The sequence below is a fragment of the Acanthopagrus latus genome, chromosome 3, assembly GCF_904848185.1.
Source record: "Acanthopagrus latus isolate v.2019 chromosome 3, fAcaLat1.1, whole genome shotgun sequence".
In the NCBI taxonomy this organism is placed as follows: domain Eukaryota; kingdom Metazoa; phylum Chordata; class Actinopteri; order Spariformes; family Sparidae; genus Acanthopagrus; species Acanthopagrus latus.
In genome coordinates this window covers 1535489-1563074 of record NC_051041.1, presented here as the reverse complement: position 1 = coordinate 1563074, position 27586 = coordinate 1535489, and the positions used below count along the sequence as shown (strand labels likewise).

General features: G+C 43.6%; 2 protein-coding genes and 1 long non-coding RNA gene across 9 annotated transcripts in view; 2 read left to right on the top strand and 1 right to left on the bottom strand.

The window, feature by feature from the left end:
* The window catches only part of LOC119016673 (collagen alpha-1(XIV) chain), a 181318-nt gene extending 168508 nt beyond the window's left edge, over positions 1 to 12810 (top strand). For 2 of the 6 annotated variants that reach the window (XR_005074226.1, XR_005074225.1), the window contains one exon: positions 2931 to 3325. Coding sequence is in view for 1 of the 6 variants with exons in the window: in XM_037092778.1 (XP_036948673.1) it covers positions 12271 to 12371 (101 nt within the window). In the remaining 5 variants the exon portion in view is untranslated. Of the gene's footprint in view, positions 1 to 1786; positions 2172 to 2930; positions 3327 to 12270 lie in introns of those variants that run through there. The other 4 variants (XR_005074222.1, XR_005074220.1, XR_005074221.1 and 1 more) reach the window with 3 other exon arrangements.
* On the bottom strand, positions 5924 to 6991 carry LOC119016680. Its single transcript, XR_005074231.1, has 2 exons — positions 6645 to 6991; positions 5924 to 6162 (listed from the first exon to the last, which is right to left on the bottom strand). It is a non-coding gene; the product is annotated as an uncharacterized LOC119016680 (long non-coding RNA).
* LOC119016675 (zinc fingers and homeoboxes protein 2-like) overlaps positions 7037 to 27586 on the top strand; it is a 112358-nt gene continuing 91808 nt past the window's right edge. The window contains exon 1 of one of the 2 annotated variants that reach the window (XR_005074229.1): positions 7037 to 7181. The gene's annotated coding sequence lies outside the window, so the exon portion shown is untranslated. The remainder of the gene's footprint in view (positions 7182 to 27586) is intronic. The other variant, XM_037092786.1, reaches the window with a different exon arrangement.

Sequence of the window (27586 nt, the reverse complement as noted above, 5' to 3'; positions counted from 1 at the left end):
ATGGAAAATGATTGAAAAATTATTATATTAAAATATCTGAAGCTGCCAGTAGCTTAAGGTTTTTGCATATAAAGAGAAAGTTTTGGTTGTTAATACCTGTTTCTGTCACCATTAACATGTTGGAGTCCAGGAGCCAGGGAGAAATGTCAGATACATCCGAGTTCGTCGTGTTGTAGTCGCGATTGTGGCGATAGAACCAGATATTTCTGAAGGGCGGTCGGGTCATTTCCTGTCGTGTTTTTATCAACTAGAACTGGATGTTTTTTAAGGAGACCTCGGCACAACTACATCCAGTTTGTGGAGGCTGAATCTGAGTGTGTTGAAGGAGACCTTGGGATATTTCCTGTCGTGTTTGTGAGAATTTTTCACCAGAAGTCGGATTGTCTCTGGTGTTTGTGGCAACAGAACCTGGTGTTTTCAGGGAGACCTGGGGACGTTTCCAGCCGAGTTTGTAGTTAACAAAACCAGCTGATTCCAAGGTGACAACCGGACATTTTCCAGCTGAGTTTGTGGTGATAGAACCAGATATTATATAAGGGATGTCGGGCCATTTCCTTTAGTGTTTGTGGGTATTTTTCTCCAGAAGTCGGGTCGTCTCTGGCTGTTTGTGGTGACAGAACCGGGTATTTCTCCCTGCAGTCGGGCCTCCTCCAGCTGTGTCTGTGGTGACAGAATCTGATGTTTTTAAAGTGACCTCCAGACATTTCCCATCTGGTCTTTCAGTGACCCAAACATGTATTTTAATTCACACATTTGAACGTTTAGATGATTTGCAGAAATGTAAACTATTTTATTCTGGCTGTGTTCTTGTTAAAAGGAGCCGAGCAGACCTCTGACAAGCTCCAATCTGTCGCCACCCTTTTTTAATTTACTTATTACAACAGAGTTTTAACAAGGAAACATGATACACTGTACGTTGTTATCTATTATGGAGAGAAACAGAAAGTAATGCTGTCCTAAACGGGAGTCATGTGCAAGTCGTTTGCTGACTGCTGGTGACTTTGTCTGGAGCTGCAGCGAAGGTCGTGTTCGCTGTTTTGTAAAACCAAGACTCTCAGCAGTTTTTGTCTCTGATCCCTCGAAAAAAAAAAAAGGTTTTGACTTTCTGGCCGAGACACAAAGTCAGCAAAGAGGATGTGAGCAGCAGCGCCGCCCTGAAGGCTCCCAGCCAGAGCTCATAACCTCCATGTATATGTATAACAGTTCACTGAGGGTCTGAGACGAGGCCTCCACTCCAGAAACATCACACAGATCAGCCTCATGTCCGAATGTGAATGAATGAATGCAGAGGATGTGAACTGTTGGTCTCATTTGTATTATTCATGGTGTCTGAAGACAAACAGAGGCGAGTGTGGCGACTCTGAGCAGGTTCTGTCTTCGACCTTCGGACCGGCCGACAGAAACACGAGCATGTCAGAACTGTTTTTGACAAATTCGAGCACATGCTCTCTGACGCCGACCAACAGGAGCTCCTCAGGTGTAAACATGGTGAAGTGAAGGAGGAATCATGTTGGTGGACACGTGAGGTGGAAGTGTGAAACGGAGGAAAAGTCCCAGTTGATTTATCTTTAGTTTTTAGGAAGCCATGTTTTTGCCTTCAGGGCTTCCTGCCAGAAAACCTTTCACCCAGGAGGTCGCTGTTCATGTGAAACCAAAACTTTAACCTATTATTTTAACCCAAATCTTTTCCTGAACCGAACTGACTCTGAAAACTTGAAATAAGAATTTTGAGAAGCTGAAAATAGTGAGAACTGAGTTTAAAGTAAAACCTTGACTCCGTCTCCAGGTGAAGCTCCTGCACTGACTACTTGCTTCTTGTGGGACTCGAACCCCTGCAGCCTGACTTTCAAATATAAAGCACAAAACCTTCCCTCCACTGGTGCTGCACCTTCACACCATGGATCAAAACCTTCATGCAGCTCTGGAAGCATCCCTGATCGTCCCTGTGAAAGCTGCTCAGTTGCCCTAGAAGCCAAAACAGCTCGACTTCCTGGGTGTTTCAGAGGATCCCTCCGGAGACTTCTGCTGAATGAGCCGGCTAACTTCCGGTTTTAGCACCGAGCGAACCTGAATGGAAATGAAATGATTTGATAGTGCGACTCTTCTGGACCTTCCTAATGTTCAACATTCCTTCCTCCTCAGACTTTATTGCTCTTTTTACAAGGAACAAGGTATGTATGTATTTTTTTAAACGAGGAGTGAAGGTGCTGTCATCTGGTGGTTCGGCAGCAGATACTTCTGTATCTCATGTCAACAGCAGCAGGGTGGGTCTCTGTAGAAACACCTCACATCACTGATGTCACTGATGCTCTGTAGATGGTACCAGTGATGTTCTGGTAGTCGAGCCTGACCAGAGTCTTGACCCAGTGTTTAGCCTCCTGTAGCTTCTGTAGGAACTAGAGCTTCTGCTGTTCTTATATTATTTACCTTACAGCGTACTTAACACTACGTCACCCGACTACTGGGAGGCTTGCTGGCAGAAAGTCCATCTCCAGCACCTTCTTCCAATCCAGATGATTGGTCTGGAACACTGTGTACGATCTGTCATGTCTCTATAATCACTTAATCTGACTCAGTGACCAATCATGTGGTCTGTTAGTTTCTTGAGGTCGAACCACAAAGTGAATTATAACACAGTGAAACTTCACAAACAAACCCTCCTAACAGCCGATATCACACACACAGTTTTCTGTCGCTCGGTCACATATCCGTCATGATTTTATTGTAAACGCCGTCTTTACAACGTATGAACCAAATGATACGAAAACCCAAACTGTCACCTCATCAAACCCCCGTGTTGTCACAGAAACAGCTTCACAAACCTCTGAAAACATCAGGAGAGCCTCCCACAGCCCCTCGGCACCGTCGGCCCGACACAGCGTGCTGAACTGTGACTCCAAATAATGACTTTTATTTTTTTTCCTTTTCAGGCGGCTCCATTTGATTAATCGCAGGAAGGAGGCCAGCGGCTGCAAACACTCCTGTCACGAGACAAAAGAAGAACACCACACGAGTGCAGTCTGTTGTGCTGTTTTTTTTACTTTCGAACATGCAATTTGAAAGTTTGCAACTGTTTTATTATAACTCTGATGACCGCTGTGAGTCTGAAAACCTGCTAAAAGCCTCTTTGTGATTCTGATGTCCCTTTTTATTACATCTCTCTCTTTTCTTTTTTTTTTTTTTTTACATGCATGATTTTTTTCTCTGAACCACGATGATATGCAAATTATCTCCCAGGGTGTGTCGCTCATTTTCCCTGCTTTGTTGTGAGGCTGCTACATTCAATCACCACCTGATTAATGAGCGCACGTGAATATAAACAATAAAAGATTCCTGCGGTTTTTGATTCACACAAGTTTGTTGTTTCGAAGTTCTGGGTCACAATTTTCTCCCTTCGCTGTGTGAGAGGTCAATATTTTAATACGTTTCAGACACAAAACATTTCTGGTTTGAGCGAATGTCTGAAAAGAGACACAAAACAGAGTACAGGCTGCGTTTCTGGTCTGTTATAACACCCGACACCATCAACGTGGTCTGACGGTGGACAGATCTACAGGTGTGATCTTCTAAGATCCTCAGACGTTCTCTGCAGAACATCAAAACAGGGTGATAGAGGTTTGATTCCCATTTGTTCCCTCTGATGTAGACGACATGTTTGTGCTGTCTTAACCTGCCGAGACGAGCAGCAAATGTTTTTCTCCTTCAGCCGATCCGACCGTTGAAGAAGATACCAAAATATCACCAGACTCAGCAGTAAATGCAAAACAGGAAGTTGTTTGTTTCCTTGTAGTTTGTCTGGTGTCGTCTCTGACAACGTTTAGCAGCTGTTTGGCATGAGGAAAGATATTTTATTGACAGTAGACATGTCAAGTTTTATGAATACAGTCAACGGTAACCGATACAGACTGCTTCTTTGTTACCTGTGGAGAAAGTCACCAGACTCCCTTTAAGAATTGTTTAATTTTCAGAGTTGTGGAGTTAAAAGAAATTACAGGCCTTGGTGAAACGCTGTCTCTGATAAATTCTTCATTATTTGGGCCGTTAAGTAAACTCTGCAAATATTCAACATGAAGTTCTTCCTCTATAGCTATAAATATAGTCAACAGTAACCAATAGGCTGCTTCTTTGTTAGCTGTGGAGAAAGTCACCAGACTCCCTTTAAGAATTGCTCAGTTTAGTGAGTTGTTGAGTTAGGAGATCTTTATAAACTTTGTGAAACGCTGTCACTGATAAATTCTTCATTATTTGGACCTTAAAGTAAATTCTGCAAATATTCAACATGAAGTTCTTTCTTTCTTTGACAGGTAGAAAACGTCTTATGAGGCAGGTACAGTCAGTGGTAACCAGTCAAGGCTACCTATTTGTTGCCTGTGGAGAAAATCCCCAGACTCCCTTAAAAAATTAATCATTTTAGTGAGTTGTTGAGTTTGAAGAAACTTTATTGACTGTGTGAAACGCTTTCTCTGACTACTTGTTCATTATTTAGACCTTCTAGTAAATTCAGCAAATGTTAAATATGAAGTTCTTTCTTTCTTTGTGTGAAGACATCATGTTGGCTTGCATACAGAGTGGAGAAGTGAGATCCAATCACAGCTGGTCACCCGATATTCAGAGTGCAGAATTAATGAGCGTTTAGACGAGTAGGAAACATCTTATTTTGCAAGTACAGTCGACAGTAAACAATATCGGACATTGCTTGTAGAAAGTCACCAGACCCCCTTAAAAAATCGCTCGTTTTAGTGTGCAGTTGAGTGAGCAGGAACTTTATTAACTGTGTGAAATGCTGTTTCTGACAAATCCTAAATGATTCGGGTCCTCTTCTAAATAATCAAATGTTTTACACACAGGAGCTCGTTGTCCAAACATCCGTTAACGGTAAAAAATAGATTCAGTCTCCTGCCGAGTCCAATTCTTCAACAATCATCAGACAAACTTTCCTTTTCTCTCTCTTTGTTTTCCAGGAGGCCAGTTCTCGCCTCCGACGCTTTTTATCTGCAGACTTTTGTGACACTGTCGGCTGTTGATTACTATTTTAAAGACTATTTTAAGCCTTGAGTGGTTCGGTTTTTAACTTTTGTTGCTAAGCAATGTTGGCCAAAACTCTGCTTATTGGCTAGAGCTGGCACTCTTGCCTGGCAACATTACCTGATTTTGTATTCTGGAGACGCTGGCGAGAGCTTCCAGTTGCAGACAAACTCGTCTGCAGAGATGGCACAGCGCTGGTTCTGTTCTGTTCAGATGGCCCTGTGTTATTCTCACCGGCCCGTCCATACGTGCACCAGTGACGCTATAAGAGACGAGGTTCACCTAACGAGCTGTTTCCTGAGTGGATTTGACTTTGAATAAACTCCTGACTGGCAGACGGTCGAAGGCCTCCGGTTCAACCGAGAATCTGGCTCGCACGCCGAATTTTAACGAGCTTCACTGAGAGTAAACCCGGTCCAGAACCTCTTCTAGTTGCAAATTCTTTAACTCGAGATAATCTGATGATGTAAAAAACCACCTGGACAGCTGTCAGCTCAAGGTTCAATTAAACATCCAATGAAATATAGAAAATACATAATTAACTGGCACAGATTACCTCGCCAAAAAATTGGAAAATAACTAATAATTAATAAAATAAAAGCATAACGATGTTGTTGTGTGGAGGAGAGAGTCGTCTTTCTGTCCTGGAGATGTAGGAGTCAGATTCTAACATCAGATCCATCAATCGCTTAATTAATCAAACTTCAAGCTTTAAAAAAATCATAATAATTCACTAATTAGACCAATAAAACAGTAAAAATCATCAGCAGGGATTCAGGAGCTGATTCACACGTGACCTCTGACCTTGTATAATACAAAACATGTTTATTTACCTTTAAAGATAATTAATTATTCAAATTCCCACTAAATGTTCTTTAAATCGCCACAACCTGATCAATAATGTTAAAATAACACCTTTAATTGACCTGATGAAGGTGTAAAAATGATGGTGATCAGCCCAGATGTTGCAGGTGGATCAGCTTGACCGTCCAGAACCGGAACCTGCATCCTTTGGACCCAGCAGGCGGACACACAGACGTGCCGTGCAGCTCTGGGCCCGTCCTGTAGGTGTCGCTGTCGGTCGTGTTTTCATGGACCGGTTCTGCACGTTTGTTGCATCTGATCGGCTACAACAGGCTGATTGATCAAAAATACATGAGGGTGATTAAATGCAGACAACAACCTGCCAGAAAACTTAACTTACACACACACACACACACACACACACACACACACACACACACACACCGTGTGTGTGTGTGTGTGTGTGTGTGTGTGTGTGTGTGTGAGATGGTGTTTGTGAGGTCAGCTGTGGATCAAACAGGTGTTCAAAGAAAAAAAAAACAATATCAAAAATAAAAAAAAATCATCATTTGCATTTTTCAAAAAATCATCACAACATGTTTTATTTACATTAAAATGAGATTTAACAAACGAGCAATTTATATTTTTATTTATGAATTTATTTTTATTTTTTAAAAAAACATTGTTTTATTTATAAATCATACTCAGATAATGTTAGAAAATAAAATAAATCAAGAAGTAGCAGACTTTACATGATAGTGAAACTAAAAGTTCACGTCAGGATAAAAAGTGTCATAAAGTGATAATAAACTCACATGTTGCCCCGCATGGACCCGATATGTGCGTGTTGCGGTGCTGTGCGGGGTGCGGGTGGTTTTTGCAGGAGTGTGTTGCGGGGGGGACACAGTGCGTGGCTGCAACATGCCCCGCACCTCCTCCTCCTCCTCCACCACCTCCTCCAGCCCCGCAGCAGCAGCAGCAGCCCCGCACCAGCCCCGCAGCGGCAGCAGCAGCAGCGTCCTGCTGCTTCACAATCCAACTTTTCTGTACATTTTCACGTCACCTGGACGCGAAACATAAATTTGGCATCCTATGCAAATATATGCTGACGTAAAAGATCATGTGGTTTTTGTCGTCGATCCCCCCTATGAGCAACGAGGAGGCTGCTGCCTTTTTTTTTTTTTTTTTTTTTTTTTTCCTCCTCTCTACTGTTGTCTTTAGGTTAGCTATGCTACAATCTTTACTGTACCCAGCGCTAGCTATATGCGCCCCGCACCGCACCGCCACTCTGGATATCTGGGAATAATTCAACTTCCAGGCTGTCGCACGCTGCGCCCGGAGCCCGCACACAGGTAGGACACACGGGAAACTTCTTATTTATTTAACTCCCGGGGAGAAATTTTGAACCAAAGTGACCGCAAAAGTGAAGTTATTAAAGCGGCTTGGTTGCAGCCAGACTAGCCGCCTGCCTGGCTGTCTGTCTCTGCCCAGGCTGCTGCTGCCGCCGCCGCCGCCGCCGCTGCTGCTAGCGACCGTCCCCTCCATCACGGGCTCTCAGAGGGGGGATCACCTTGCTATCACCCGGCAGAACCTCCACGGCAGCCCGGCTGGAACTGAGGCAGGGAGACACCTGGTTGTCAGGGAACTTTAGTTGCCGTGCGTCGCTGCTCCTCTCGGCTGATATTCGCGGATAGTTGTCAGACAAGTGAATGTCATCCGGTCCGCGTTGGGTTTTTTTTTGGGTAGCCAACTTTCTCCGTCCCCCCTCCACCCCCGGTGAAAGTGCACATAATACATTTATTAGCCAGCGGAGCTAGCCTGTTAGCCAGTTAGCCCCCCTGTGAACGCTGGGCAGCCCCGGGTGAAGCTAAGTGCTTTAGCGTTAGCCTTTCCCCGCAGCCAGCAGCAGAAACGTGGCTGCTCGGATCTGGATGTTGTGCTTTCATGTCGGGAAACGTTTGTTTTGGGCTCCCGCTCCGCTCCGCGCCCGTCCGAGTCAGCGCCACTCCGCCCGAGCCGTGTGGAGAACCGAACCCCGGGGAGGAGGAGGGGGGTGTTTGTTTGGTGACACGGTGCCGGCGGAGCAGGCTGACAGTTCGGGTCTCGGTGTCGGTTCTTGTGTTGTTGTTGCCCGCTGTACGTTAGGTTCAAACGGGGCTAGCTAGCAGACAGCCAGTCTGGCTGCTCGGGTCATCTGAGGTGAAGCCGCCGTCAGCGGGCTGCACAGAAACAGGCTGCCGGCGGAGACCCGCTTCTGACGGCTCTCCACACACACGGAACCGGCGGCGAACATTCGGAACCGTTTCCTAACCGCTCCGTGTGTTTGGACCGGCTGTCCGTCACGTTTACAGCCGCTTTTCTGGCGGGTTTTTTTGTGGAGATTCGGAGTCTCCGCACCAACTGCCGTCAAACAGTTTGACGTGAAACGGACCGCTGCGGTCGGTTCCGACAGCTTTAACTGGGTTTTAAGGAGACAAATGAGTCCAGTAAGTTTGTTGGACCGTGTTTGTTGAACTGGTTTTTAATGTTGTTGTACAGACGAACCGTCGTCGGGCGGGCTGCCTGTTCGGTGAGCAGACGTTGACTCGGTGCCAGTTAATGGCAGACTGGTTCTGGACTGGTTCAAACTGTTTTATATGAGAGACAGTTCGGTTTTAAACTGGTTTATAACGAACCTGAGTGTGTGGGCTGTAATATTAAACTAGTTTTAACTGGTTCTTATGGAAGTTGGGCTGATTTGAACACATACTGCCTGCTGGTGGTTCTGTTAAAGGGACACTGTGGTTCTGGAACACTCAGAACTTTTGTTTTTTTTTCATTAATAAGTGAATGAACAAGCTGTTCTCAGGGGTGGCAGGGTCCGCCACGCAGTGTGAAATCATGTTTCAGGTCAGTTTGTGTCTCCAGCCGTGAAAACAAAGAGCGTTTGTTCCCTTAAAACTACATAATGCTCCTTTAAACCGTGTGTCCTGGTGAGGACGGCCTGGTTTATGTGCCACACGAGGACGCGTGTGTTGTACGTAACGTGTGTTTGTTTTCTTACGGTTCAAACTTTTTTTTTTTTTTCCTTCGCCGCCAAAGTTCATCTGGTTCCTTCTCAGGATGTTCTCCGACCTAATTTTCCTCCCAAATCTTGTTACATAAAATCATGAATAATTAGGTGCGCCTCACGAAAACCCTGGTTCAGGACGTATGCAGCGGTGTGTGTGTGTGTGTGTGTGTGTGTGTGTGGTACCAGATGAATCCAGGTGACCTCTGAACTTCTCTGATTATCACCAGAAACTTCTTTTTTTTTTTTTTGTTTTGGTGGTTGTTTTTTTGGCTTCTCGTCTTCCGGCACAGTTTGAGTGTGAAGGACGTGCAGAGGGGAGATTTGAGTCGGGCTCAGAGGAACAGGTGTGTAAACTGAATTTGGGCAGGTTCTACCCTCCACCACATCCCTGACAGTGTGACTGAAGTGTGTCTTGGCTCTTGGAAAACACTGGAGAGGCTCATATTTGGCAGCAGCTCCTCCTCTTCCTCTTCCTCTCCTCCTCTATACTGCCCGGTGACAGCGTTAACGTTCACCTCCTCCCTGCTGCTGCTGCTGCTGCTGCTGCGTATACACCTCTTTATTTTATTTATTTTTTGTTTGAAAGTGTGTCAGATTTTTTAATATTATCTCCCCCCTCCAACCCCACCCCCCCTCGCCTGTTCTGGTTCATAATCACATTTCCTTTTCCATTGACCGACTTTTTTTGTCTCATATTTTGCCTCCATTGTATCGCCGCCGTGTCAGGCTTTTTAATCCTATGATATGGATGCAGGGATCAGTCAGTCATGCTGCCAGTCTCCGAATCACAGCGCGCTCTCTCGCTCGCTCTCTCGCTCGCTGGCTGCTATTTATTTGTCACACACACACACACACACACACACACACACACACACGCTCTTGCTTTTTCCTCTTCCCGCTCTGACACGCTGCTATTTCTTTGACACGCACTCACACACATTTTTCTTGCCGGTTCCTCCGAAGTGCAGCTGTGATTTGCTGTTTGCCACCTGACCTGTCACCCCAACACACACACACACACACACACACACACACACACACACACACAGAGCTTTTATTTCACCGTTTAGACTGTTCACATCGTTGGTTTTTATCTCAGATGATTGCCGCTCGATGCATGTTTCTTTTTTATTTATTTTTTTATTATTTGTGGCGATTGAAACGGACCCCATTCTGCGTTTGTGTCGCCCTCAGTGGCATTCAGTCACGAGGCTTTATGACAACTATATGAGCCGGAACAAACACACACACACATGCACACGCACACACACACACACACACTCTCTTTGTTGCTCTGTCAAACTGCTATTTATTTCACACATGCAGAAAGCATGCATGACAGCTGCATCTTGCCACACACACACACACATATTCAGACCTCTTTTTCCACTCCTTTCTGCTTTTATTCACACACACACAGACACACACACACACACACACACACACATATACACAAGTATTTCCAGTGCTGTTGGTGCTTTATGAAATAGTGAGAGGCTGTGTGTGTGTTTGTGTGTGTGTGTGTGTGTGTGTGGGTGTGTGTTTGGGAAGGAGAGTACGAGCGTGCCAGGTTGTGCGTGAGCGAGTGGAGTGCCGGTGATTTCGTGTGTGTGGTGAGTCACTGGAGAGCATGGGCTGGTCAGAAACACTGTGTGTGTGTGTGTGTGTGTGTGTTTGTGTGTCGAGTTTCCCCATGAAGAGCTCCAGTAGAGAAGCACACACACACACACACACACACTGGCTGTATTGGATCTGCTCTGCTGGTGTTGGACCAAACCCACCTTCCACGTCGACTCGGAGGGTTCGGGGGCGAAGTTAGCGTGAACATGAACACCAGGGATCCTCCTCCAGCCAGATTTAACTCCCCCGGACGTAAAGCAGCAGCTCTTATTTTGATGTTGGATCAGAACTCAGCAACGGTTCTGTGTTTTCAGCCGTGCAGACGTTCGTTACACACCATGAGATCGCTGTTTTACGTCGGGTTTCATTGTGTAAAAGTGATAATCTGCTCAGTATTTGTTCCTGCTGAGAGGAGGATTTCCTAAACGTGCAGATCTTCTTCTGAACTTCGGTGTTTTAAATGTTTTATTCTTCTTAACTGAAAACTTGTGGACACGTAACAGATTATAACAGTGGATGTTGAAGCCACAGTCGACGTAGAGCTGAACCGATACGGCAGCTTATACCAACATAAGCAAAGTGATTATACAGAATATTTAACATTAATAATAATAATAATAATAAATGCTGTTGAGTGAAGTATCAGATCTCATCTATCGTGTAAATGTGTCTGCTAACTGTTCTCAGTCTCACGTCAGCTGCTGAGCTAACGTAACGTTAGCTCACGTTAGCTTACAGAAGAGAACAAGCTGCCACATGCTTCTGATTGTGATAACAACCTTCAGATGATGATGTGAGTGAAGTCAGCTGTTCATCATAATGACATATAAACATATTCATTCATATTATAATAAATATATTCATATAAAATCAAACTTTGGCTGCTGAGCTGATGTTTCGTTATTAAACGGATGCAACTTAATATTATTTTCATTGTTGATTAATCTCTTGATTATTTTCTGAATTAATGGATTATTTGTTAGTTAATTATTCAAGATGACGTCCTTGTTTTGTCAACAACCCGACACAAATATTAAATTTGCTGCAGGAAATATCCACGTTTCAGTCGGGTCCTCGTCACGAGTCCGTCTAGTCCACAGTAACAGAACCGCACACTTGTTGCATTTACATCCTGTTGAGCGAGTGACGTACCTGCACAACAGCAGCTCCTCTGGGTAACAAAGGTTCTGTGGTTCTTTTCTACTCGGGTGGAACCTGAAAATGGACCCATCACATCCTCAGACCCTGAGACACCGAGTCATCGTCAGCATACAGTCTGTCTTTATAAAGTGTAACCTGTTTCACTTCTGGTGATGAGGATGAAACTGTTTCCTGACGAGGCTGAATGAGACTTTTAAAATCAGCCTCCTGTTGCCTTAAAGTCCCTGAACGCCGCTCAGAAGAAACATTATCGTTGAGGATTTCTGTGAATTCTCTCGCTGCGTCGTGTTGATCTGTTTCCGTCTCATTCAGACCGTTTTGTGTTATTACAGCTGTTTTCCTGTCTGTATTTTTCCGACCCGTTAACTGTTGTGGTTGAGGAAAACCGTCATCAATGACTTATTTAAAATTACTGAAACAATCTGAGATCTGCTGTGTGATTCAGAAGGCTGGAGCTCAGGGAATATGATTTATCAGCCGGCCCTAAAGATCTGAGTTTTGATATGTAAATATGAAGCTCTACGTACATCTGGAAACAATCCTCCAGAAGCCCGTTTTCATACCAGAAAACATCTTTGAAATGCTGCTTTTGTTTTATTCGCCTGCAGCCTGGCGGACTGAGCGGAGCTGGACTGTCAGACACCTGTGTGGGAGAGACGGGCAGCCAACAGTTTCCAATCCTGAGACTCACCACAGCTCGATTAACTGATCAATCACTCGATATTTAAAGACTAATAACTGAAGCATTTGCCTGTTCCAGCCTCCTGGATTTGAGGATTTACAGCTTTTCTTTGTCACGTATGATAGAAAATGAAGAGAGTGTGTTTGGGACAAAAGAAGCAGTTTGGAGACTGAAAATGTGTTGATTTATTTCCCTCTTTTGTTTTGTTTTTTTTTCACATTTTATTTCCGTATAAATTGAGGAACCTGCCGATCGAGTCGTGGAGTGATCAGAGTATCTGCACCGGTTATTAAATCAGACATCAGTCAGTATCGTACGTAATCGTCTGCTCCCGTATCATTAATCAGTTTGATCGCGTTTGTGTGGAGGAGAAACGTTTTCCGGAATATCTGAATAACTGAAGTATTGATCTGGGTGATTTTATTCTGGGATACGTGTGTGTGTGTGTGTGTGTGTGTGTGTGTGTGTGTAAAAACAGAAATATTAATGAGTGTGACTTTCTCCACACCGCCAAGAATAACCAGGGGGAAACACTGAGTACTTGTAATTGTCTGAAATGTTTTGGCAGAAGGAGGAACAATTTTTAGGATATTGAATATTGGCACAAAACAGCAGATCCAGTCCAGAAATATCGGTGTCGACTTCAAAAAAACCTGCTCGAACCCGAAGAGACGATTTAAGTTCACTGTGCATCCTGATGACACGCTCCCCGAAAATGTGATAAAATAAATACAATGACACAAAAATAAAATAAAATACAGGAGAAATGCTAATGAGATATTTTTGCAGATGAGATAAAACAAGCCGGGTTGCTTGTCAGCTGAGCGCTCTGTGGAGTAATTAATATTAATGTAACATGCAAATAAAACAGTGAGACTTGACTGCTGTCGTCTGCCGTATAGAAAGCTCGTCTTCATCCGGCGCCGCAGGGAGCCGCCACTGATAAACAGCCCGGCGGTAAACATGGCGTCCTCCGTGATGAAGCGGCTGTCTGGACCAATCACTGACAAATATGTCGCCTTGTTTTATTTTTTTTTGTTTTTTTGTTGGAGCTGTAAATGTAGTTTCCCCTCTGGGCCAATCAGCTTAACATCGATGTGTAGTTCTGACCCGCCCACAGCTTCACCGGACCGGCACAGACACAACCAGAATATTAAATGTTCAGATTATCAGTCAGCAACACGGTGAGAACTGAACATCCACTGACTGATAACACATGAACTGACGGAAGAAATTATATTTGTTTCAAATCAAATAGGAAATAAAATCAATTCAACTCTTAGTTTGAGTTTTTGAGATAATCAGTGAAAATATGTTGTGTTGTTTCAGCCGTTTTCTCACCGACGGATATTTTAATTAGTGTTTTTTTTCTCATTGAGGTGAAATTTGAAGGGATTTTAATTTGGATTTCATTTGAATGTGGCAAACAGATAAATGAACAGTGGCTGCGGCGTGTTGAGATTAAAGACACACGTTATCGATTATATATTTAAAGCATATAACAATCACAACATGTAGCAGGACTGCAGCTGTAAAAAAGTGTTTTCCATCATTGATTATTCAGATTAATCAATGTGTAATTTGAGGCAGTGAAAATATTCCACTGTGGGAATTTCAAATGCAGTTTAATCTCAGGAAAGATAAAGAAAAGCAGCAAATAGTGGAGGGATTGATTATCAAAAGAAAAAGTCTAATTAATTATCTGGCAACCAAATAAACAGTTCAGCTGTGATTACATTAAACGTGTCGCTATTTATTAGTAAAGTCTTTTGTTAATAATGTTGAAACTGCAGTTAATTAAAGTGTGACAGCTGAAGGTATCAGATCTGATCCGACATCAGACGGACGGACGGACGGACGTAACGAGCTGCCACTCGCCTCTGACTGGCTGCTAATTAAGACGAAACCCGTCAGATGATCACGTGATGAGATTTAAGTTCACTGTGCATCTTAACGACACGTTCATATAAACATAATTATACAAGAATGAACTCGAACTTTGGCTGCTGAGCTGAAGTTACGTTAGCTGACGTTATCTGTCCAAACAATCAGCTCCTAATGCTCCAAACCAAAAATACACGAAGAGTAATTTCCTCAAAATAAGACGTTTGTCACGACTGTTTACAGTCTGCTGGTGTTTCCATATCTGCAGGTATTTTACAGAGCGGCACGAAAATAACATTCAGTCGGCTAACGTGAGATTATATTTCATATTGTTGTTTATCTGAACAACAACAAAGACAAAATGATCTCAGTATCTATCAAAACAATGCAGAGTTATGTTTCTGTTAACGAGTGTACTTCTGAAGCGCCTCCAGTTTTATTATTTATAAATGTGTAAAATAAATAAAATGTGACTTACAGAACAACTGGACTTCCTCAGCTTATGATCATCGTAATGAACAGTTATTCTGCTGATTAGTTTCTTTAATGGTCGATAAACTGTTTTATTTTTAATTTCAGAAACTAGTGAAAAACATGATGTATGTAATTCTTCTATACAATTAACATAATTAAGGTTTTTCTTCTTCTTGTTGCTGTTTATAACTGACTCGCTTTAATCTGTGAGCTGATGTGACGTCTCCAGTGTTTCTTTTGTCTGAACAACAGCACAAATGATTCTGTTTTGTACCATTTATAAGAAAGAAAAGAACAGAATCAGACCCCATTTTCCATTTTTGCTCTAAAAATTGAAAACGAATGGACCATCAGGGTTGTTTCTGATTGATTTTCTGTGATGGCGTCGGTTCTGCTGGTGATTGATTGGAGGACGAGCGGTCGCAGAGCGGCAGCGACGGGACAGTTTGTATTTAAAGGGTTCATTGTTGTAACGGTGCTCAGCCACACCGACACTAAAGAGACTTTTAAAATACTGTGGAGGAGGAAAATTATCACCTGAATTTCTTTCCTAAAATATATTCAGGCCTCTCTCTCTGGGAAACTGTGTCATTTTGTCATTTTGACATAATTTACTGAATGTCCTTTAAAAAAAAAAAAAAAAAAAAGAAAACGGAACCAGAGTTTGTCTGTTTTTTTTGCCATCAATCATCTCGTGAAAGTAGGTGTCACTTGTTTTTTTATTTTTTTTTTTAATGTGTCTCATATTTGGAGTGAAACACTTCAAAAACAGATGCCGTGTTTGTTATCGCTGCTTATATTATTTAGATTTTTTTTTTTTTTTCCCCCTTTAAATCTTCAAGAAGTCATTTTTATTCATGAAGGGAGAAGAAGAATGCTTATTTTCTCATTAAATTCTGCAGTGTGTGTTTCTCAATTACTCAACACATGAGTGACCAGCAGCACTGATGGGCTCATCAGACAAAAAAATGCCTTAGATTAGCCCCCCCGCGCCTGAACTGTGATTTGTTAAAGAACCCCCTCCCCTCATGTCTGGATCGTTAATTTGAACCTTGTTCCAAACCCTCATTTATCCAGAAAAGTCTTACTGAGCACGGTTCCCCCTTTTTCATCAGCGTCCTCATTGATATTCATATGTTTCCTCGTGTTCACACCTGGGGGCCGCCCGCTAACACCACAGGCTCGTCTCATCAGAAACTCCGCTGGGAGACGGCGCTGCCTTGCTCAAGAGAACTTCAGATGTGTGCTTTTGAGGCAGAGGATTGTGATTCTCGCTCACGTTTTTTTTTCTTTTTTCCACTATTTCCAGTATTTTGCCAGCTGGTCCACAGTTGGAAACAGCCACTTTCCAGGCGAGAGGCCGTTTCTCTGAATCTGCCCATTTTCTACTTTTTGTCTCTGTTTGTGTTTGACAGCAGCTCCTCCGCTGAGCTGCCACACGCCGCTGAGACAAAGTGGAAAACTCAGCTGCTGCCACTAATGAACAGGTTAACAGTGTGGCAAGAAGAACAAAAAACACTTCCACTAATTCAGATTCGGCTGGGCAGTACGTGTGAGAGAGACCAGACAAATCTGTCGCTTGTGTTCACAACGTTATAGAGATAATTTAGATATACCTGCTAGCTTCAGCAGCAGAAACACGTCGTCATACACAAACAGCTGATAATAGATTCAATACCAGTAAGTCACAAAACAACGTATCACCGTTCAGAGGAGAGCAGGTTATAACGTACCAGCGACACGTTCTGAACCTGCCACACCAACGATTGGCAAGAAAACACTCGATCAGATTCAGAAGAAGAAAATATTTCAGGTTTAAACAAGAAAATACTCAGTTAGGTTTAGGCAAAAAAACCCAACACACTTGGTCAGGTTTTTACGACAGAAAATACTTTGACAGGTTCAAGCAAGAAAATACTTGGTTTTGTCAAAGTATTTTCTCTCGTAAACCTGACCAAACATTTTCTATTTTGTAAACCTAATCAATTATTTTCTTTTAGAAAAGAAAATACTTGATCAGATTCAAACAAGAAAATACTCGGTTAGGTTTACGAGAGAAAATACTTTGACAGGTTTAAACAAGATGATACTTGGTCAGGTTCAGGAACATCATGGTTTGACCTAAAATAACTAAGTTACTGATATTATTCAGTTTACATCAGGTGCGTAACTTCAGTTACATAACATACGTGACGTAACTGCGTCAGGAAGTAAGAACTGATTTTCTTTGATTTTCCACGACCACCTCCCACCCACCTCTTCACCTGACTTCCTCCTTTGCTCCTATAATAATTAGATGTCACCACCTAACAAGACGTATAAATATGAGCCGTAATGAGGTTATAGCTTCTTTTCATTCCATCGGGTTTAATGTTATTAAATCAAGCAGCTGATCTATAAATAAATAAATGAGTATCGCTCGTCACACCGAGCACCAAGATGTCCTCAGACTTCCTGCGTCTGACCCCAGAATACATCTGATAATTATATGACCCTCACAGAAACACACCTTCATAATCCCTCCTCAGGAATTAGCCATGAAATATTTGTGTCTTTTATTACCTGATAAAGAATTCATCCACATCCAGTGTAATAAACAAACTAACCTGAGGGACACATTCATCATTCTGCTGTGATTTTTCATTTGACTCGGTTGAAGTTTTCTTCTGCTGGGAATCAGAAATCAACCGCGAGAAAAGGGACGATAATAAATCACCTGCATGCACCTTATTTACTGCAGAGCACAATCTGGACACAAACCTCCAGTTTTTTATGTATTTATTTTTCTGGCTTCTGATGTGGAAGTTATCAGTGCAGTAACATTATAATTACATATCATTACTCAGCTAATCGTGTTAGATGAAATTATATGATACTCGATGTAAGAAAACATCGGGAGCAGCTGCTCTTCCTACGACAAGGAGCGAGACGGGTGAACAGATGTGTTTCATTTACCTGAATTCTCCTCAGACCTGCAGGGAGGAAAGATTAAAAACAGGGAAATGATTTTACATCTTAACCCAGAAACTGTTCATCATGTGATACATGTGGTACAAGCTGCTCAGACATCGTGTTACTCTGGCTGTTTTTTTGTTTTTGTCTTGTGGCGTCGAGTCAAAGAGGTTTTGTGATGTTAGGAAACAGAAATAAGACACATTAAAGACCCAGATCTCTCCATGGAAGTGAGAAAGCAGACTGTCGTGGTCCAAAATCATCTTTATTCTGTCATTTCTGTACACTTGCTGGCCTCCGTCCTGTTGTGACATCACTGATGTGGGCGTGGTGACACGTGGACTTTTCTCTCCGGAGTTCCCCGTTCACGTTCGTTTCTGGAAAACTTCCTCAAACCCGACACATCGCACCTGCTGTCTCGTAATGTTGGGAGACGTTTCAGGGCTGTTGTTATTTAGCAATGCTGCTGCAGTGCATTGTGGGATTTCCTTCTCCGCCTATGAAACCACTGCATGCTTCCTTCCTCCCATGTTTCCTACCTGACAGAGACGATCGCTACGTTGTGATTCTTAGAAATGCTGCCTAAATAGAAACCTTCCCCGGGTTTGAAACAGAGCTTTTCTGTGTCTCAGAGCGCCGCTGCCAAGAAACTATTTCCTATTTATACTGAGTGTGTGTGTGTGTGTGTGTGTGTGTGTGAGAGAGAGCGATGGAGGCTGAGAGCTCCAGATTCTTACGATTCCTTTGGAATGTGGAGAGCAGCAGGACGGCAGGATGAGGCTAATTCAATCAGCTCGGGGTGGAAATAGAAACTTTAATTCTCTTTCCAACTAACAGAGGTTTTATTCTCATGTATGTGTTACACCGTGCGATGTGTCAGGTCCACAGGATGAGCCAGAAGGTACCACCAAAACAAAAATGTACATTTTAAAGGGAAATCTGAGAAACCACAAGATTTTTCATTTTTTGACCAAACAGGAACAACAAGTATAGTTTGTCTGTGTTTCACCTGTTGACCAGCTGTCATTATCAGTGTTGTTATTACGTTATGGTTTGAAAGAAGAAGTATTTATCTTGATCAAGCTGCTCTCAGAGGAAAATAACGTCCCAGAACAGTCTGAAGCTAGACAGGTGGCAGGGTCCGCCACATGCAAACAAGGTAAAACAGTATGAAATGTGTTGTTGTTTAAGGTCAGTTTGTTTATTTAGTTTGTTTGGGTGGATAAAATGAGTCAATGAAGATATTTCTCCTCTGATTAGAACCTCAGTGCTCCTTTAATAGTCTTGTTCCACATTTTGTATCCGTCTCTTCGTACTGACGTGCCCGTGAAGACCTGAGTGTTAACAGAAACGCCACAAAGTGTTTTGGGTCTCTTGTTTTTGTTGATGGTTGTATCGTAGCTTTTTCAACTGACTTGAAACTCTGATCTTACATCAATATATGTATTCAGCTATCTCGCTCCGTGTGTCCAAATCTAACCGTCACCAAGGAGCAATGACTCCTGGGATGCGGTTGGATCCATCATAACGTGGGAAACGAAGGTCGCAGCCTTCGTAATGGAACGACCTCGTCAAGCTGCTGTGACGCACTCGATCTTCAGCCATCAGCTTGAGACAGCTTTTATTTAAAACGAGACATCTCAACCAGAACGCTCCAGGAAACCCTGAGTCATTATTACCAGCCTGGTGCCAAAACCAGCCAGCCAATCAGAGCGTTGTAGGGTTAAGAATCGACGTCGAGTTCTGTCTGTGCCGGAGAGATCCTGACGAGAGTGGATGATTGTTGTAAGTCAACCCACAGAACTCTGAACCTGACTTCTTCCTTCAGTCTTCAGGACGTCGGGCTGCGACTGTATCCAAGTTTCCTCTGTCAGCTGAGGCGACATCAGCACGACGAACACGTTTAGTCATCGCTGACGGTCGGTGCGGAACAACTGCAGCACATGACCAAATGTAAAACGCCAAAACCTCAAACAATCTTCTGCCCAAACATTTTTCAGATTGCACTGCTGGTCACAGAAGACGGCAGCATGAGAATCTGTCGCTCCATGAAACTCTTCAGGACGCAAGAGGTGGCTGAATCCGCCTCAACCCGACTGTATGTACAAACACGCGTCCTGGTGTTTCACCGTCTGCGTTACCTCGACTCCTACAGCTGTAAGTAAAAGAGCCATCAGTGCCGACTTTACTCACACGGCCCCTTCAGTCCGAACAAAACCCTGCTGCCACCCAGGCCACCATCACACCGACCGAGCTGAATGTGATACTCCCCGACGGAGGCTCATTCATCTCTAATGAAAGAATCTGTTTCAGACGCAGGCGCTGAAGATGTTACTCTACTTACAAAACTGTCCCTTTCTGCCTTTTGTGGGGAGGAAGTTGTTGTGAGGACTAAAATAAAATCGAGGGGGATCAAAAGTTGGGATGAAAGCTGATGCTGCAGTTCCCCAATCGATCAGGTAACCCGATCAGTTTCATCAGAGTACATTAGAGCAGCAGGATCTCAGAGTACGACTCCACAACTGATTAAATGTGAATGTGCTGTGGTCAGAGAGCTGCTGGTTTGAATCCCTGAGCCAGCAGGAAAAATCTATATAGAGAGAGAGAGTGAACGAATGCATCACTGCTGCCAACAAAGCTCAGAAACTAAAGCAAGAAGAAGTGCTGACATGTTTATGTGTGAAAAATGATTTAAAAAGAAGATATTTTTATGCATGGACGGAGTTGAAGAAGTTGCCGTGTGTGTTCGAGGACAGTGTTTTCCCTCAGGGAGCTGCATGAGAAGTTGAAATGAGTCAGAAATTAAAGATAGAACCAACGCAGGTCACCGTTAACTGCTGGTCTTCTTCAGGACTTCATCGTGCTGCTGTAGTTCCCTCGAGCAAAGCCCAGAATCAGAATCAGCTGAATCGACCGTGTTAATGTGAACATGCTGCTCACAGTTCAAACACGGATCACACGCTGGTGTTTCTTGACATTTTCAACCCCTGAATCTAAATGGTAGTTTTGTCTACAAGTGTTTTAAATAGCAGCATGTTTAAACAGTGTGGGTGGCATTTAATGTCCCAGGAACAAAATCCTGCCATCATTATTATTATTATTATTATTATTATTATTATTATTATTATAGTTAAATATGAGATTCCTGTAACGATACTAAACTAAAGTCCTTGTTGTCAAGTCTTCTTGCCATCTTGGCATCTCACCTGGCAGGTGATTTTGGGCTAACAAGACCAGACCTCTAAATGAATGAATGATTAAGGACTGAGACATAAAACCTGGACAGGTATAGAATCAGTCAGTCAAATTAATTAAATATCACATAACAGTTTGGTGACTTAAACCCCAAAATAAAGATTAAAACTTGTGGTGATCTGATCAGGACAAAAGGTCATTTCTTTACCTCGTTGTCATCAGTCGTTGTTAAAAATGAAAATATTGAGGATTCAATTATTATATTTATTTTGATCGACTTCAAAAAGTTGATGGAAAACAGAACAAAAAGTTACATTTAACACTGTTAACATGAACAAATAAACATCGAAATACATTTTTGTGTCAGTGTTGATTTTTGGCATCACACAGAACACGAGCAGCAGCCTCGTTGGTTTGTTTTGAATTGAAATTGAAATCCAAACATTTGTTCAAACATGGGCTGAATTCACCTGTTTCGTAATAAACTATATTTCATGTAGACTGACGTGTGATCCAGCAGAGGCGCTCTAAACAGTTTGAACAAATTGTGTGTTATTTCAAATGTGTTTGATTTAAGAAAACTTGACAGCCGTAGTTCAACCCGACTATCAACCACGACTTCCTCTATCTGCAGACTTTGTCACCCGACTTCCTCCTTTGCTCCCGTCATAACTACTACGACCACCAGAGGTCGCCACCTGACGATGAATATGAATTGGAGTCGTGATCATTTGCATCAGATCTCTAAACATGCGTCCACAATCAGACTGTGTTGCGCTTTAATTTCTTTCACCAGAGTAACGCTGATATGAAACCATTCACTGTGTTTACATTGTTGTGAATACGAGTGTTGTTGTTGTTTGTTCTCCGTGAAAAGCAAAAAAAAAAAAAGACTTGAGCTTTTCGTCCACAGTGAATCCAGACGGGTGTGAGAGGATTCTGGATGTGGGTAGTTTTGTTAAACAACCTGCTGCATTTCACTTCCATTTATTTTGGATGAAACACATTTCTTGTGTGTCTGTGACTCTGAGTGTAGTTAATACAAAGTGATTATTACATGAGCAGGAGCTGGGTCTTTGTCTGAACACAGCCCGTGTGTTGAGCTGTGTCTGAAATCAGCAGGGCAGAGTATTTTTCTTTTTCCAGCCTCCACCCTGCAGAGTCGTACTGTATGCAGGTCGCTGTACTGCCGGTATTTGTCATAGTGACCTCTTTCTCTGTCTGCGGCGCCGCTGTTACAGAAATCTGAACAGACGGACTCTGGGTGTGTGTTGGAGAGTCGAGACCCTGCTGTTTGCTACCGAACATCCACATTAATATTTCACACTGAGTTTGTGCACGTTGGGAGTGTGTGTGTGTGTGTGTGTGTGTGTGTGTGTGTGTGTGAGAGTCTGGACAGAAAAGGCAATTAAAGCACGCCACTTTTCTCACTTTATTTCAGAGCAGGACAAAAGGAAGTGAACGCTCTTCAAAATAAGAGCGAGCAGGAGCGAGGAGACGACCGCCTCATTCTTCTGAATGTTTTCACCTTGTAGTTTTGATCACATTCATAATAAACACGGTGCGGACAGAAAAGGAAAAGTCATCTTTAAAGAACTTAAACACGGTGGTGTTTTTAACCGCCTTTGCTTCTTTCTGGTTGTTATTTTTAGAGCATCTCTGCTTCATTAGACGGTGTGTATACAGTGGAAGGGACACAGGAAAAGATGGGAGAGGAAGCAGAATGTAAAATTGGAAAGAAAAAGCCCGTCCAACACAAACACAGCGGTGCTTTCTACCTTTTCTGCCTCGTCCTCCCGTCCTGTCTGTGGCGTGAGTCCTCGTCAGACAGTATACAGACTCAGGGAGGTATAAACTCGAAACGCAGCCAAACTCATGCTGGTTAGTTTCCCACTTAACTTTTTAATGTGGTAGACAATTCCACGTTTTGGTGAAGTGTAGACAAGGCGTAAACCACGGGGACTATTTTTAGGCGTCGGCGGCACAGGGCTTGCGCCATCCTGCCATTTCTCTGCCTGACTCATCACCACGACAGGAAATAAACTGCTCTCTTTCTCCACCAGTGACAGCAGCAGATGGTTTTCCAAATTCAGCAGCCACTCCTTGCTCTTTTACTAGCCAAATTAATTTCATGTAAATCTGTTTTTTTTTTTTTGTTTTTTTTTTTTCCCGAGCTCTCGCAGTGGTTGGTTTCTTGCCAAAATGACAGAATCACCAGTGAAGCAGAGAAAAAGCTACCAAACCGCACCAGCCTGGACGGTGGTGACACCACTTCCTGCTCGACAGGAGTTACTGATTTGCATCACCAGAACCAGATGACTCACTGAGCTGCAGTTTGGCTTTAATGCGTTTGTTGAGATTCACCATCGTGTCCTTGATGGTTGATTTTTAATGGTTGTTTAGTGGACGATGGAAAAAAAAGGGAGGTTTGGTTTGGCGTCTGTTCTTTAATTACACCTCGACTGGTTCTGGACTCTTGAAGCCAGAACCGGTTACTTGAGAGTTTTACAGCCGTGCTAGTGAGGCTGTTCAGTCGTGCTTTAGCTACATGCTAACACAGGTTTGTTTCATTTGGAAGTCTATTAATATCTGAGCAGCCTTGAGATGGAAATCTGACTGTAGATCAGTGTTTTATACATTAACCCTGTTGAGCTGGTGCAGAAGGTGAAGGGATGACGGATGTTTGTAGGCTAACAGGACGTTAGCATCGCCCGGGTCCCTCCACAGAAACCCTGAAGGAGTTTTGAATATTTATGATTCTTACAGGTTGAATTCATCAAGATAAACCTCACAGATCAACACAACATTCAGGATTTAAATGTGTGAGAAGCTGATGTGAGGCTACAAACAGACGACATCACGGTCACATGATTTATCTGATTCTTCTCAGTGGCAAACGAATGGACGCATTCCTGTTTGTGATTCAAAACAGAAAGTTGATCAGCAACAATGTAGATTTTCTGTCATTTTTAAAAATCCAAACATTATGTTGTTCCAGCGTTTCAGCCGCGAAGATCTGATGCTTTTCTTCATCTTGAATGAACATGAACTGAATATCTTTGGGGTTTATTGACAAATTTGTTAATTAGTGATACAAATGATTCAGTATTTAGTTGCGGGTCTTTAAGGAACTGTGTGTGACGGATCTGTTGAGACAAACACGTCTGTACTTGATACCGATATAATATCCAAAATCAAGTCAGAGATGAAAGTGACTGTTCCTCTGTAGTGAATCACAGCCGGCAGGAAAAACTCGAGACACCTTCTTGAACTCGTCTTGACTCCGACCGAGCTGCGACCAGCTTGTAAAACTTGACTTTTCTTCATCCATTCGGAGGCCCGGTCCTTCCCCTCCTCTTCCTCCCGGCTCACTCAGAACTGAAATGACCTTCCCACTCCAATCAGAACCGCACAGTCACTCTGAGTGTCGGAGGCTGAAAACTCATCTGTTCAAGAAGTACCTCGCGTCCTCGTCTTCTTCCTCCTCAATCATCCTCCCTTCTCCAGTTTCTTCCTCGTCTCCTCCAGCCGGCAGTGAAAAAATAAAAAAAGCTTTTCTCAGCAGCTCCAGTGTTTCTGCTTCCCGACATTTCTCTCTTCATTCAGGAAAGTGTTGAGGGCACCGTGACCTCTGACCTCTGACCTCCTCTGAAGCTTCATCTGGAGTCGATCTGGATCTGCGGTTCTGTTTCCTGCACGTTGTGTCAAAGATCTTTAAATGTAAATGATTTATTTGTTCTCAGATCTTCGTGTACAGTAGGAACTATTTTCATTCTACCAAACTTCACCAGCAACAGTATCACATGCATGTACTCATCAAGTCATCAAGACGTCCTGATCGACGGTGTTATCTGCTTATTACAGCTTCTAGATTTTGTATGTTAGCAAACATCGTCTCAGTTTGTCACACAGAGAGCAACGAGCTCCTTTCAGGAATCTGTCTCAGGTACGTTTGAATATCAGTTTAACATCGAGTCCTGAACTTAAACAAGTCACGACAAGCTCTTTAAGTCACGGAGCAGCAGGTGTTGGTGGACCCTCCCTCCTGATGTGTCACTGGATGGTGAGGGAGTTTCTTCCCTCTCAGCTTCGCTGAGTTTTGGATAGAAAGTCCTGAAAGTTTTCAGCGGCCAAGTCGGAGTGCAGAGAAGTGAAGTATGGTGCGCAGGTGTTGGTTGGAGTTTTGGACTCGCCTCAGACGAGCCGGATCAGCCTGCAGGCTCCAGTTGTTCCATGACGGGTTGAGATTTTGGCGTCGTCCACGTTGGCTCCCCTGTGAACTACGTTACCCATAACACCCTGCTCCGTGTTGATGTGTGTGAACGACTCCAGGCTGTCTCAGGTTTAATTCACGTGTCCTGACGTCACCCTGCAGCTTCATGTTCCCTGGAAATCAACGGGAAGTTTGGAAATATGAGGAAAAAGAGAGTGTCAAGAGTTGAGGATTGGACTGAAGAGAAGCTGGACTTTGAAAGTCTTTGAAAGGCCTTGAAATCCTTGAAAAGTATTGTGAGGGTCGATCTGAATGTGTGTTCGGAGCTGGACAGTATTTCAACACGGCGCTTCATCTGATTTGTGTTTTCTTCTTCTCTGGCATTAATTTCTGCCTGGTTACCTTCCCTGAGGTTTTCAAACATGCATGTTCGTGCCACCGCTGCCCTCCGTCTCCCTCCGCCTCCCCCGCGCCTCCCCCCCGGCGTCCATCACCCCCCCACCTTCCACTCCTCCTCCTTAGTTTCCCACAGTTCCCTGCTTCACCTATTGAACCCAGTCACCAGCCCAGGAATGGAGCAGGGAGAGCGGCAGGAATGTGGCTCCCAGTCCGAGCCAAAAACACAAAACAAGGAAGGCAGAACCCGGACGCCCCGCCCCCCGGGAGCCAGAACCGCGTTCTGATTGGCCGAGCGCTGTAGGCTGACCACCGATTCTCTGCCGCCATTGGCTGCTTTTCCGTCTTCACTCCCTGCTGCTCTCTGGCCTATCAGAGCGCTCTCATGCTGTTCAAGTGTGTGTGTGTGTGTGTGTGTGTGTGTGTGTCTGTGTGTGTGTCATCACTCTGATCCTTACCGACAGCACCGTCTTGAGTCCTGCCTGATTTCACCAACAACATTCTGGATAATTATTCTGTAGCTCAGGACATTATTCTGTATTAGCTCTTGTTAGCTTCTGTGCAGCCACATTAAAGCTGTCACACACACACACACACACACACACACACACACACACACTTCAGTGTGGCTGCATTACTCCCGTCATGAAAAAGAAAGTACGCGAGGCAGGAGATCTGGTTATTGTGACGCTCTCTGCTCCAGCGTTCGGTGCAGTGCGGCACCGAAACCAGGCCGAATGTGTGGCTATAGGCCAAGTTTCTACACAGCTATTATTAGACCGCACTTCATCCTACAGGGGAGAATGATAAAGAGAAGTCAGGTCAGTCGGCTGTGTCATCTGGGACGTCGGCTGGTTTTTAATGACACGATGCGGAGACTCGTCCGGGGTTTGAAAACAGATCGACTCAGCGAGGTGACGTGAGCAGACGAGGTCGGAGGTCGCCGCGGGGGAATCTGAGCTTTCCAGTTCGTAAACGTATTGCATGAAAACAGAAATTACAGACAGGTTATTAGCAACGTGTTTCTCAACAGCATAATCCCTCGAGTCTCTCAGAGGATATAAAGGCTTAGATTTCAGATGGTCTTTAACCTCCAGATGAAAACCATCTGAGAGATGAGTTTCACATTCTGCTCACATGTTGTGAAATCGCAGCAAAACAAGCGTTTAAACTGGATTCAGACTGTTTGTTTTGTCATGTTGTTCGTGTAGTTTGTGCTGAATACTGTGTGAACACGATCTCGAGTTAAAATGCATCTTAATAACGTCTTATATTATTTAAAGATTTTAATTAGAACGTGTACGAGAGTCTGTCGGTCGACCATCTGTTTGCTCCGTCACGTTTCTTTAATTAAAAACAGAATGTGTTTGAAGAAGAAGAGTTCGAGCCGGACTCGACTGTTTGGTTGATTGGTTTTCTGTTTTTTGTTGAATGTGGACGTGGTTACAGATGAGCTGGAGGAGCAGAGGTGACGTCCTGGTTCCCTCTGTGGGAGGTTCAACACAAACACAAGGTTCTGAACCGTCCAGGTTCTGTTCATCCAGATAATCTCCACAGATGAACAAACGCTCTGTGAGGACTGAAGCACGAAGTAAATCTGTAGCAGTAAGAAGTTAACGTTAGCCTACAAACAGACGACATCACGGTCACATGACTGAGAGTCAGACTACACAATCACTGTCCAGGTAAACTGATCAATCTACGAGTTGTAAAGTCAGATTAACCTCCAGACTTCATCCGGACCATCGCTGCTGCGTTATAAGCTCGTGTTTCCCCTGAACGCACCGCGGTGCGTTTCAGCAGCATCCCAGAAGCGTCAATCACATCCAGCCAGACAGGAAGTAGATAGTTCAAAAACCTCCAGACTTTAAGACGGAGGAACCAGATGTGAACTGATTTGTGTTTCCAGGTTAACATACGAGCAGCAAGAATCAGACGAACGTCTCAACATCAACATGATTTTTCTATATTCTCACATGTTGCCTGGTGAAGAGTCTCAGTCATCCCGGTCAGGGTGAGTCTTGGTGCTGGACTTTAGTTTCTTGAAGTCGTGGATGAAACTGGTCCAGTTTCTTACGATACAGCTCGTGTGATCCGGACCTGCTGGTCTACCTTCCACAGGTTGTTT